Genomic DNA, 13,790 nt, shown 5'->3' on the forward strand with positions numbered 1-13,790 from the left:
AGTTTGAATTCCAGCACTACCAATTCTAGCCAGGTGACCCTGAGCAAGTTATTTAACCTTTCTGTGCTTCAGTTTCCTTATTTGTCAAATTAGAAAAATAAGAGTATCTACAACAATAGGGCTGCTATGAGTAACGACATGTGAAGCATTTAATAAGTTGTCACATGGTAAAAATCCAATGAAAAATATTACTATCTTTAGGCAGTGTCTGCATTCTTACCTGGATCTTAAAAATGGAAAAACTGAGGCACAGAGACTTGACTAGATCACAGAGCCAGAAATGGGAGCAAAAACAAAACCCCAGAACATCAGCTCAGCTATCATAGAGCGCTAGTATTGTAGCTGCCCAGGAGGTATGGCTGAAGCATAAAACCCACAAGCTTTATGAATTGAAGACTCGAAATAACAGGAATGGCTGGGTGTGGCGGCTCACGCCTGTAATCCTAGCACTTTGGGACGCTGAGGTAGGAGAATCGCTTGAGCACAGGAGTTCGAGACCAGCCTGGGCAACATGTTGAAGTCTAATCTCTACAAAACTTGGCCAGGCACGGTGATGTGAGCCTACAGTACCAGCTACTCAGGAGGCTGAGGTGGGAAGATCACTTGAGCAGAGGAAGAATAGGCTGCAGTGAGCAGAGATCATGCCACTGCACTCCAGCCTGGGTGACAAAGTGAAACCCCGTCTCAATGATGATGATGATGATGATGATGATGATGATGATGATAGGAACTGCATGAAAGACAGCTCATTGTTCAAAAGATATGGTTGTCTACAAAAAAAGTTGGGCCAGGCTCAACTTTTTTTATTTTTATTATATTATACCTCTCAAATGTTACAGAACTCCTATTAGTAAAGCCCAATTAATAATATGACCTTGAAAAATAAATTCGGTGTAATAAATTAATCAGTATGGTTGGCCTTCCACATCTGTGGGTTTGACATCCATAAATTGAACAAACCTCAAATCAAAAATGTTCACAAAACAAAAAACCAGATGACTGCATCTGTAACATAGATGGATACTTTTTTCTTGTCATTATTCCCTAGACAACACAGTATTAACAACTATTTACCTAGTATTAGGGATTAGCATTACAATCTAGCGATGATTTAAAGTATACAAGAAAATGTATGTATATTACATACAAATACTATACCATTTTATATAAGGGACTTGAGCATCCACAAATTTTGGTATCCTGATGGGAGGTGGGGGGGATGTCCTAGAAACAATCCCCCATGGATACAGAGGGACAACTACACTATCTTCTATGATTTTCACATATATGTTTTCATTTTTTTTTTTTTTTTTAGACGGGAGTCTCACTCTGTCACACAGGCTGGAGTGCAGTGTCATAATCTAGGCTCACTGAAACCTCTGCTGCCCAGGTTCAAGTGATTCTCCAGCCTCAGCCGCCAAGTAGCTGGGATTACAGGCATGCGCCACTACATGTGGCGAATTTTTCTATTTTTTTAGTAGAGACAGGGTTTCGCCATGTTGGTCAGGCTAGTCTCGAACTCCTGACCTCAAGTAATCCACCCACCTTGGCTTCCCAAAGTGCTGGGATTACAAGTGTGAGTGAGCCACCACACCCAGCCTTTGCATTGTTTTTTAATGGTTATCTTATTACCTTTTTTTTTTTCCCGAAGTGATTTTACCTTTATTTCCTTCACTTTAAGCCAATCATGAAATTTCAGTGATTTCTGGGGTGGGGACAGAAGGAAGGCGGTGTCAAAAATCATTGGGGCTGTGACCTAGTTGGCCCGTGGAGGTGCAGGTAGGATGGGCCCTCACTGGGGCAGCTGGAGGAGCATGGACTGCCCCGCTGATAGGTAGGTGATGTTCTGAGAGCCGGTAGACGACGTCCTCTGCAGCTTCCAGCTTGCACAGCTCAATCAGGCCGTCCCCTGTGGTGGCCAGTGAGTTGGCAATCAGCTTAGCTACTTTGGAGTTGCCCTTAGCAGAGATGATAGCCGCCCTTTTCAGCTGCTCAGCCTTTTCCACCACAAATCTGGCCCTCTCTGCTTCCTGCTGAGCCACCTGTTTGGCTTCCACCGCTTCTGTGAACTCCTTCCCAAAGTTCAGATGTGTCAAGGAAACGTTGTCCAGGATGAGCCCAAAGGTGGCTGCTCGCTCTGTAAGGTTGTCGCTCACTTGCCTGGTCATGGCAGCTCTCTCCAGGTGATTAGTTCTCCAGCATCAAAGTGAGCCACCACTGACTTGAGGATCTTGGTCATGATGGACGGCAGCACACACTCACCATAGTCCTCTCTGATGCTGATGAAGATGCGAGGAAGCTGGCTAGCAACGGGCCCAAAGAGGATGCGCAGTGTGGCCGAGAATGGCAGTCAAAGATAATTGGCTTCTGTACCCATAGGATGACAAAGTGAGTCCCTTTCCCTACCACAATGTCCTGTACTCCACAGAACTGGTCAAAGATGACAGCTCTGTGCCCAGCATCCACATTATATAAGGCAGAGTTCACCACGCCTCCTGCAACAGCTAAGGCCAGGCCAAACTTGCCAATGGACTCAAAAGCTTTGGCAGCCATGTTTTCTTCTGCTGGACCCTCTCATACCTGCTTCTACTCTGACCTCCATGTGAATTCACTATCTTCTTTAAAAAACAAAAAGTTTAACTCATATATCCCCTCCCACCATAATCCCCTCCCACCAGGATATCAAAATTCACAAATGCTCAAGTCCCTTATATAAAAGGGTGTAGTATTTGTATATAACCTATGTACAACTGTCCATATACTTTAAATCATCTCTAGATCACCTATAGTACCTAATACGGTATAAATGCTATGTAAATAGTTGTTATACTATATTTTTCATTTATATCATTTTTATTGTTGTATTATGATTTTTTTTCACAAATATTTTCCATTTGTGGTTGGTTGAACCCACAGATGTAGAACCCACAGATACAGAGGGGAAACTGTATACAGAGTATTTAGAAATATGCGTTAGAAGTACTAGAAGAAGTAGCTACAGGAATAATTGTTTCTGTGTCTGATGTTAAGGGGGCTTACATTTTGGGGCAGTGAACTATCATTTTTATTATAAACCTTCAGAACTGTATAACTTTTTCTTTTTGAAACAGAGTCTCACTCTGTTCCCCAGACTGGAGTGCAATGGTGCAATTGTAGCTCATTGCAAACTCTGTCTCCCGGGTTCAAATGATTCTCCTGCCTCAGCCTCCTGAGTAGCTAGGACTACAGGCATATGCCACCACACCTGGCTAATTTTTGTAAAGACAAGATTTCACTATGTTGCCCAGGCTGGTCACGAACTCATGACCTCAAGTGACTGCCCACCTCAGCCTCCCAAAGTGCTGGGATTACAGGCCATGAGCCATGGCGCCCAGCTGTGAACTGTTTAACTTTTTAAAGTATAAATAGGCATTACATTAATTTTTAAGTCAGAGAACTCTATTTGGAGGTTTCCTCTAAAAATCTTTGTGCCAGGCCGGGCGCAGTGGCTCACGCCTGTAATCCCAGAGCTTTGGGAGGCCGAGGTGGGTGGATCATGTGGTGAGGAGTTTGAGACCAGCCTGGCCAAGATGTTGAAAGCCCTCTCTACTAAAAATACAAAAATTAGCTGGGCGTAATGGCATGCATCTGTAATCTCAGCTACTCAGGAGGCTGACACAAGAGAACTGCTTGAACCTGGGAGGTGGAAGTTGCAGTGAGCCGAGATCGCACCATTGTACTCCCGCCTGGGTGACAGAGTGAGACTCCGTCTCAAAATAAATAAATAAAAGTCTTTGTGCCAACAGTCATAAGGCACATGGTAACCACCATTTTACACATACTTTTATTTATATTTATTGTATGTATATATTTGTATACTTATGTCTATATTACATATAGACATATGTAAATATATACATATAATATATAATATGTATTTTATATATATAAGCATATATTTAAAATGTTCTCTTTTTTTACACGCTCTTTTCAGGCCATATAAAACATTTCTAAGCTGGCCAATGATTATATGGCTTAAACCCACTAAAAAAATGCTAATTCTTAAGTTTACTATCATAAGCCTTATGTTCAGCTTGGTTTTATTACTGGTTGTGGAACTACTTCTATGCCGTGCACAATCATATAGCATGCTGTACCTACATTAAGAATTGCTTACATTTATGTCCTACTTGTTGCAAAAAGAAAAATATCAAAATACCAAAACCTCAAGCTGCAAATACTTAGGAACTTCCCATGTAAGAAAAACATCTTGGTAAAATATCAGTAAAAGTATAGAAAACTAGGAGATTCATCTAATTTTCTTAGAATCTATGTCCTTCAGCTAAAAATAGAATTAAGTATATTACCATCAGAGGAATACCCAGTGAGGCCTCCAAAAATGACCAGCACATAGCTGACATCAAGCTCCCTCATGATCTCATAGGCTTTTTCCTCTGTGGACGCCATTGCCTGGAAAAACAAACGTACAATTTTCAGAGCACAATACCAAGTTATATGATCCCCTCATGCAGACTATTTCCCACTAGACCTTGCACACCAAGCACTCAAAGATCCCTTTATCTTACCTGCCCTACTCGAGAAATGTGGGTATTATTCCATGTGTTATTGTCTACTAAAATTGTTCGGTTTGCCATAGCTGTAATCTGATAGCCGTAATCCCACCAGGACATGACCTTCGCATCCTGAAAGTAGAATGGGAAATGGAAATAATAAGCTTCTCCCTGTCTCTAAAAATCAAATGCAATAGAGAAGGCATCTTTGGTCTGACAGAAGTGATACCTGGCTGACTAATCTATTTCTTCACAAAGTAATGCAGGTCTAACCAGAAAATAAATTCTGGCACCTGGTCCTCCATTTATATACAATCATAAAATCTCAGCACAAATAACAAAGCAACATTCCCAATACGTCATCCCAGATCATTTTATACAAACAAACATAGGGAGTGGGAGGTGTGGGAGACTGTGCAATGTAGCCACATCAATAGCCTAGTGTCATTTGACAATTGTCTTAAATAACCTTTAACAGAATCACAAAATACAATTATTATAGAGTGGAAACTCAAATCACAGGATATGATGGACAAGAATTAAGAGACTCTTAAAAGTTTTGATTCCTAACAAATTGTCTTAGAAATGCTATTCCTAATAGTTATTGTAAAGGAAATCACTTCAGATTCTCAAAAGGTATAATTATAATATTAAAAGCAGTTATCATAAGGTGATCACTTCACACAAGACTTATATTTTTCTTCTTGCTTCAATTTTCTGATTTTTCTAAAGTGAACATGTATTATTTATCTGTAAGTTTTTTCTTCTTTTATAACTGGGATGTTCTACCTCATTTAGAAATCATCATAACAGTAAAAGTATCCACGCAATGTCTAGATAATTACTAGTAAGAGTAACTATAAAAGATCCCTGAATTAAATGGAGGTTCACCTTTAAGGCTCATTTAAGACTAGAGTTGCAAAGTTCCAATTTCACCAAGCTTTCCACCCATTTAAAAGCTGTATGATTCACTATAACATCAAATGTTTCCCCCTTTGCCCCTAACCCACAATTCCCATTCCTCCCAAATCTTTACCTCTGGAGTATTGTGACGAAGCCAGTAATATGCTTCTCGGAAGTCATCAAAGATGATCCTACTGCCATCCCCACCACGGGCAGACAGCACAATGGACGGAGAAGAGTAGGCCTCACTGGTCACCCAGGTTGAATGAAAGGTGTAGGTGATGAGAAAGAAAGCCATGACCAGTATCATCCCACTTGCCACCTAAAAAGGGAAAAAGAATTAATTGTGTAGTTAACCAAACTAAATTTCCACAATACAGGACAACTTCTTAGACACATTCCATAATATAGGTAAGATTGATCAAAACAAGTCAGAGGACATATGAGTTAATTCTGACCACCTATGACAGTGCTCTGCTTTACTCCCCTGCCCCAACAGACACACACATACACACACACACACAGAGTTGCCCAAATCTGTTCTTAGCATCACTTAATTCTCACTTCATTCTTAATAGGGTAGGTAGAGTCCTGTTGCTTCTTGCTCTTCTTGTCTGGACGACTTATGTCCAGATTCTTCATGTATGTAGACAGCACCTGGGAGACTCCAATGCCAGAAAGAATGCACATAACAGGTGCCAACACTAGCATTAGACGCACCTAACGGAGACAGGAAGCATGATTAGTCTAATCAGTGTTCAACAAATTACAAATTTCAGCCTATTAGCAGATCAAAACATTAATTTAGGAGTTTTCATCAAACATGACCTCCATGAAAAGTGAAAGAGAAAATACTTAAAACAGTTACAGTAGAAGTATATATTTCTTCAACTGTTTCAATTATATGCATGTACATATGTGTGTCTTGAACAATAATGATATAAAGTTTATTTCGTAACTGTGGTTTGAGACCAAAAAAGTATAAGAAACACTCTTTTACTACAATATATGAAATCCCTCCTCTCTTTTGACAATCGAGCACTGGGTAATACTCCTATGCCTTCAAGAAAAAAATACCACCTCCCATTTTAAGACACCCAGGGGCATATTTTCCAAAAGCGCCTATTTTCCAACAAAGTGCAAAAGTGCTTTTATAATACAAAGTTATAAATCCAAGAAAGTTGGACCCCACAACCAGAATGTATGAGTGTCCCATACATTCTGGGAAGGATCAACAACAGCAAACAGCTTTACAACTCAGTCCCTCAAATGCTCAGAGAGAAGCATGAGCACAATCATCAGTACTTTCTGAATTCTGCCAGGCAGATAAAAAAGCACCTCAGAAGTACAGTGAAAAAGTCTGCCAGACTGAGGGTATTCCTCACCATTACAGCTGAAAAGTACATGCTGGTCACACCATACATGATGATAAAAATCCGGGCATCAGACAGGTTGCTAAAGCAGTAATAGAGGCCAACTACAAAAGAGGGAAGGAGAAATAAGCAGCTGAGTCCTGTAGGTCGAAACCTACAAGGGAAAGTATCTTCATTATATAATTGGATGATTCCACACATTTAACCCAGCAATTCCACTTCCAGGAATTTATCCTAAAAAAACAATCATAGAAACATGCAAAGATGTTTACTATAGCACACTTTAAAGTAGCAAAAAAATCAGAAACAATCTAAATGTCCAATAACAAGGAGCTAATTATAGTTCATTTATTTATTTATTTATTTTTGAGACAGAGTCTCGCTCTTTCGCCAGGCTGGAGTCCAATGGCACGATCTTGGCTCACTGCAACCTCTGCCTCCTGAGTTCAAGCAATTCTCCTGCCTCAGCCTCCCAAGTAGCTGGGACTACAGGCGTGCGCCACCATGCCCAGTTAATTTTTGTATTTTAGTAGAGACAGGGCTTCACCATGTTGGCCAGGATGGTCTCGATCTCTTGACCTTGTGATCCGCCTGCCTCGGCCTCCCAAAGTGCTGGGATTACAGGCATGAGCCACCGCACCCCACCTAATTATAGTGTATTTATAAAATGGAATATATCAATTAAAATATTGCCACATGAGATTATGGACCATTTGCCTTCTTACACATCTCTGTACTCAAAAAAAAAAGTGACATATTTTAAGTATTTCTATAAAATAATACTAAATAACAGAAATTTAATTCTTTATGAAGTTAAAAAAAATCAAGGAAAAAAACTATGATCTCATTCTTATTCAATAAATGATAAATATACATCAAAATGTTAACAGTGGCTAGAGATGGGTAGTGAGAACTCCAGAATATTTACCTGTTTTGAGATGGGTTCTTGCTGTATAACCAAGGCTGGTCTCAAACTCCCAGGCTCAAGTAATCCTTCTACCCAAGCCTTCCAAGTAGCTGGGACTATAGATGCACACCACCATGCCCAGCTTATTTATCTTACATTTGTGTGTGTGTGTGCGCGTGTGCATGCACATGCACATCATGTGTTTTTATTTTTAAGTGGAGACAGGGGTCTCACTACATTGCCCAGACTGATCTTGAACTCCTAGCCTCAAGCAATCCTCCCACCTCAGCCTCCCAAAGTACTGGGATTACTGATGTGAGTTACAACTCCAGGCCTGTTTTAATTTTTTGACTTCGGTCTCACTATGTTGCCCATGGTGATCTTAAATTCCTGACCTCAAGCCATCTTCCCACCTCAGCCTCCTAAGTGGCTAGAATTATAGGCATGAGCCACTGTACCGGCATCTTTTTCTTTTGTACTCATTTATATATATTTTTACAATACACAAATTACTTTTAAAATAAGAGAAAAGTAAAAGTTGGCCAGGCGCAGTGGCTCACACCTGTAATCCCAGCACTATGGGAGGCCAAGGTGAGCAGATGGCTTGAGCCCACAGGTTTTGAGACCAGCCTGGGCAACGTGGTCAAATCCCATCTCTACGGAAAAAAAACAAAAAACAAAAAACAAAAATTAGCTGGGCATGGTGGCATGCACCTGTAGTCCCAGCTACTCAGAAGGGTGAGGTGGGAGGATGGCTTGAGCCCCAGAGGCAGAGGCTGCAGTAAGCAAAGATCGTACAACTGCCCTGCAGCCTAGGCAATAAAGCAAGACTCTATCGCAAAAAAAAAAAGCAAAGTTATTTTTTAAGAGAAAAAGACCACTGGTAAATTCTAAAACACATCTGGATTGGCCAGAAGATAGGAGATTGATGAGGCTTTACAATTAGCAGTACTCATTATGGGACTTCAACACTGCCAAGAGGAGAAACAGGGGTAAAGGGCTGCCCTTTATCCCTGATTTGGAGCATGATAGAAATACTCCAAAAAAAAAAAAAAAAAAAAGAAAAGAAAAAAACGAGTAAAAATTACAGTTAAGTTTTAACTCATAACAAAACGGCATAGGTTTTGAACTTGCCAGTATCTACAAATATAGAACTTCTGTTACTCTATAGGTTCATATATGAGAAAATTTGCTTAGCTATCCTCTGTATTACAAAACATAAACAGGCAAAGAAAAACAAAACATGAATGAGGGTAGCTTACAAATCTGGAATCAAATGGGGATTCTTACGAACAAGGCCATTTCAGAACACAAAGCCACATACCTGGAAACATGAAGACGAGGAGCTGCAGGTCAAAATAGTATGAGGACCAGGTTGTGGGCTGATGCTCAGACACAGAAGCAATGATGGGGATGTTGTTCTTAGCATAAGAAGGATCCAGCAGTGAGTAGAAACGTCCCGTCCAGGGAGATATTTTTCCTGGTAGCAAAGAGGCAATAAGCATTCCACACATACTCTTCAAACAAACATCTGATCCTAATTAATCAAAACTTCCCATTTTAATAAGACTCTCAGTGACAGAGAAGGATTAGGTTTTTGCTTAATTACCACCAATATTTAGAGAGTTTCACTCCTTCGAGAGTACTTTTGTCAGCACTGGCAGCAGAATAAAGCCAGGCTGTGTATAAACTTGGAGAGAAGAATAGAGGCAGAAATGCTACCTGAAAGGGTTTTAGGCCAAATTTGGTCAAACCAAGGCCAATTCTAGAGACTAAATCAACTATATCCTCAGGTCCTGCTCTGAATTAGTCAACAGACAGACTTGAGCAAAATCAAATTAAATCTCTGAGAAATAAAAGTAGGGAAAATGGAGAAGGAAAATGCGGCCTTCCAACCAACTAAACAGCCATGATTTAGTTTCCATGGGATTAGATGACTGCCACCTTGGAGGGTACGGTAAGCAATATGATGACTTCTCCCACCCAACCAATAGGAAAGAAAAAAAAGAAAGGAAAAGGAGAAAGATTTGCAAGCTAAGATCTAGTTCTTTCACCAGGTGTGATTAAGAGCGGCTCCAACAAGACATGCTCTTCTATGCTGAATCCAAGCACTGGGCTGAAAAGTAGACCGAATGTAAAAATGTAGGATTGTATATGCTTCAAATGAAAACAGAAATAAGAAAAGAAGAATCCTTTGTGGTCAAAAAATACCATCTTTTGTAGTTTATTCTATGTCTGTACCCAAATGTATTTAATAATAAAAGCTGTGAGCCTGGCTGGGCACAGTGGCTCACTCCTGTAATCCTAGCACTTTGGGAGGCCAAGGCAGGCAGACCATCTGAGGTCAGGAGTTCGAGACCAGTCTGACCAACATGGTGAAACCCTGTCTACTAAAAATACAAAATTAGCCAGGCATGGGCTGAGATTGTGCCGTTGCACACCAGCCTGGGCAATAAGAGGGAAACTCCATTTCAAAAAGAAAAAAGCTGTGAGCCTTCCCTACCTGTAAGCATGAGGAGAGTTCCCACGGTGAGAAGGACAAAGCCTACAAGAGAGATGACACTCCGGAAAAGAACTTCAAATTGCTGTGGATTCAACTTGCTGCGCAGGTAATCCACAAAGGCATGGATCTGGCAGAGACCAAAGACCCCAAAGGCTGCCATGTGCTCTGATGAAAGGACAGGCTGTAGGTAAAAGGATATGTATGTTAAGATTGAAAAAAAAAAAAAAAAAATGAATAAGTCCAGCCCAGGCCTGCATTATCCTGATCTAGTTCAAACCAACTGGGTCAAATGAGCTCTGAGGCCCCAAAGGAACCAGGGCAAATCTAGGGAAGGGTTTAATTCAACCAGCCATATTTTCTAAAGTATTTGGAGCCCCCTAAAGCATAAGATACGCTATCATTATCACATCTCTGGCTTTTGTTCAGGTTATTTCCTCAGCGTAGACTGTAATTTTCCCCAAATTCCCATCCACTAAAATTCTCATCACTCAAGGTTCACCTCAAATATCATCTCTTCCTAATAATCTGCCAAACTGAAATCAATTACTCCTATGTTCCATATCGCATTAGTATCTTCTAGCACTTAATCATTCTCTGCCTTAGAGCAGTGATTCTCAAACGCTAGTGGGCACTGTAATAACTAAGGGGGTAGGAGTGTTAAAATGCAAATTGCTGAGCCCCACCTCCGGAGTTTCTGATTCAGTAGGTCTGTGTTGGGGCTCTAGAATTTGCACTTATTTCTAACAAGTTCCTAGATGCTGCTGTTGATAATGATACAAGAACCACACTTCCAGAACTGTAGCCTATCAAATATAGCCAGCTGCCTGTATTCCTTTCCCCGCAAGAAGACCAAGACTTCCTTAAAAACCATGAGCATATTTTTATTCTTTTTACATTTTCAAGTGATTAGCAAACTGCATATTCAAATGCTTTTCAACTTATGATTGGGTTACATCTCAATAAACCCATTGTAAGTTGAAAATATCCTAAGTAGAAAATGCATTTAATATGCCTAACCTACGGAACACCGTAGCTTAGCGTAGAGTATCTTAAACATGCTGAGAACATTTAACATTAGCCTACAGTTGGGCAAAATCATCTAACACAAAGCCTATTTTATAATAAGTACTGAATATCTCATGTAATTTATTGACTACTATGCTGAAAGTGAAAAACAGAATGTTTATATACATACTGGAAGTACAGTTTCTATTGAATGTGTATCACTTTCACACCATTCTAAAGGCAAAAAATCCTAAGTCAACACTTCATAAGTTGGGGCCAACCTGCAGTAGGTGATCAGTAAAGAAATACTTGTTGGCCAGGCACGGTGGCTCATGCCTGTAATCCCAGCACTTTGGGAGGTCAAGGCAGGCAGATCACCTGAAGTTGGGAGTTCAAGACCAGCCTGACCAACATAGAGAAACCCTGTCTCTACTAAAAATACAAAAACTTAGCTGGCATAGTGGCACATGCCTGTAATCCCAGCTACTCGGGAGGCTGAGGCAGGAGAATCACCTGAACCCGGAGGCGGAGGTTGTGGTGAGCCAAGATCACGCCACTGCACTCCAGCCTGGGAAACAAGAGCGAAACTCCATCTCAAAAAAAAAAAAAAAGAAAAGAAAAAAGAAATACTTGTTGACCTCTAAATGTTTGTACTTTCATCGTAATTTCGCAGGAAAAATCAAACACACCACGTTATTCTCTAACTCTTGTCTGTTAATCCTATGTAACAATGTTGCTAAAGGTTTGTGCTTTACTTCCTGAAGGACTTACAATTAGATGCCATTAAGATCAGGATCCTCTGCTACTACACAGGACCTTCTACATTAAAAGGACTGGAAACTTTAACTTTGATCACTCATCTAAACTCAACTCAACTCAATATTCCTCCCCTTCCCACAAACTTAAAGCCAAAGTAAGAACTATGAAATTCAAACTGCAAGAAGCAAATACTAACACACTACAGGACACAAACTTTAATGACCAATAATTCTGTTTCTTCAATTAACACGAGTAGTTCAATATAAAAGCTGTGAATATGGCCAAGCTCAGTGGCTCATGCTTATAATCCCAACACTTTGGGAGGCCAAGGTAGGCGGCTCACCTGAGGTCAGGAGTTTGACACCAGCCTGGCCAACACGGTGAAACTCCGTCTCTACTAAAAATGCAAAAATTAGCTGGGTATGGTGGCAGGTGCCTGTAATCCCAGCTCCTTGGGAGGCTGAGGCAGAAGAATCACTTGAACCCGGGAAGCGGAGGTTGCAGTGAGCCGAGATCATGCCATGGCACTCCAGTCTGGGGGACAAGAGCGAGACTTCATCTCAAGGAAAAAAAAAAAAAAGCTGTCATTAAGTTGTATTCTTCTTAACAGAATCCAAGATAAATCAGTCTAGTTGGGGCTGCACAGAAAAAGTAGAAGCTGAAAAACCTACTCAGTCAAGAGCTCACCTGGAAACCCACAAAGGAGATCTGCATAGAAAGTATAGTGCCCAGGCAGTAAACAGTACAGTAGGCCACATAGATCCGGTGGGAGAAACGGCCTGTGAGCATCAGCACCAGGACATGGAGAGGAATCAAATTGATCAGAAACACATAACCTCCCCATGACGAGACCTACAACAGAACAGAAAAAAAACAGTTCCTCTGAGCATGCCTCCTCAGACCACCACCACTATACTGTAGAATATCATCTGTGACTTTTTAAAGAACACCCTTTATAGTAACTATAATTTTATTTATGCCAAATGGCTTAAAGTGTTTAAATAATTGTTTTTTTTTTTAAACAGGAAAATCAAGTTCTTACATGTACAAGTTTGTTATACAAAATAAAATAAGTTTAAAAATAGAAAATCAAGTTCAAACTCAACACAATAACTCAAACCCCTGCTCCCTTGTGGTTGCTGATGTCATGACCACATAATGAGAGGGACTTAAGCCTCAGAATTCATCTAAATACAATCACTGTAAGGTCATACAGAGGATTTAGGGATATGTGAGCAAGTAGTAGCAATTAAGGAGGTTTACATATATACATAAGTATGAACAGAAAAAATATACTGGAAAAGAAAAAAATTTAGGGGAACCTACCAGAAAAGAAAGTTAGTCAAATAAAAAGAAAGAGAGAAAGAAAGTTGGTCAAATAATAAGTACCCATAGGAAATACAGTATTTAGAGAACTTAAAAATTAAAAACATGTAGAAAAAGTTACCATGTAGAAGTAAGCAAGGGCACACTTAGCTGCCCAACAGATAGAACCAGTCTTTACTGCCTTGATCCACATGTAGTAGGTGAGAAGCATGCAAAAGATGGCAATTCCTGCAGAAAGAACACACCAAGAATTCAACAAGAGGCCAGGCTAGTATAGTGATTCAGAATATTGTTCTGGAACAGATTGCCTGGATCTACTACCAAGTAACAGTGTCATTTTAGGCAAATTATTTACCTTTTTGTTTCAGTTTGTTTCAGTTTCATGTAAAAAGAAGTAATAGTATTTACTTCATAAAAGTGGTCTGAAGACAAACATAATTAATGCTTGTAAAGCACTTAGAACA

General features: G+C 40.2%; 1 protein-coding gene and 1 pseudogene across 2 annotated transcripts in view; both read right to left on the minus strand.

Moving 5' to 3' along the window:
* STT3A (STT3 oligosaccharyltransferase complex catalytic subunit A) overlaps window positions 1-13,790 on the minus strand; it is a 29,591-nt gene that overhangs the window by 3,940 nt on the left and 11,861 nt on the right. For both annotated transcript variants that reach the window (XM_032285033.1, XM_032285032.1), the window contains 9 exons: window positions 13,448-13,554; window positions 12,688-12,852; window positions 10,237-10,417; window positions 9,058-9,213; window positions 6,839-6,930; window positions 6,018-6,173; window positions 5,587-5,775; window positions 4,566-4,682; window positions 4,347-4,449 (listed from right to left, as the gene is read on the minus strand). In XM_032285033.1, coding sequence (XP_032140924.1) covers window positions 4,347-4,449; window positions 4,566-4,682; window positions 5,587-5,775; window positions 6,018-6,173; window positions 6,839-6,930; window positions 9,058-9,213; window positions 10,237-10,417; window positions 12,688-12,852; window positions 13,448-13,554 — 1,266 coding nt within the window. The remainder of the gene's footprint in view (window positions 1-4,346; window positions 4,450-4,565; window positions 4,683-5,586; window positions 5,776-6,017; window positions 6,174-6,838; window positions 6,931-9,057; window positions 9,214-10,236; window positions 10,418-12,687; window positions 12,853-13,447; window positions 13,555-13,790) is intronic.
* On the minus strand, window positions 1,648-3,166 carry LOC116556067 (annotated as a pseudogene).

The sequence above is a fragment of the Sapajus apella genome, unplaced genomic scaffold (genome assembly GCF_009761245.1).
Source record: "Sapajus apella isolate SASKATOON/1434 unplaced genomic scaffold, GSC_monkey_1.0 scaffold16, whole genome shotgun sequence".
In the NCBI taxonomy this organism is placed as follows: domain Eukaryota; kingdom Metazoa; phylum Chordata; class Mammalia; order Primates; family Cebidae; genus Sapajus; species Sapajus apella.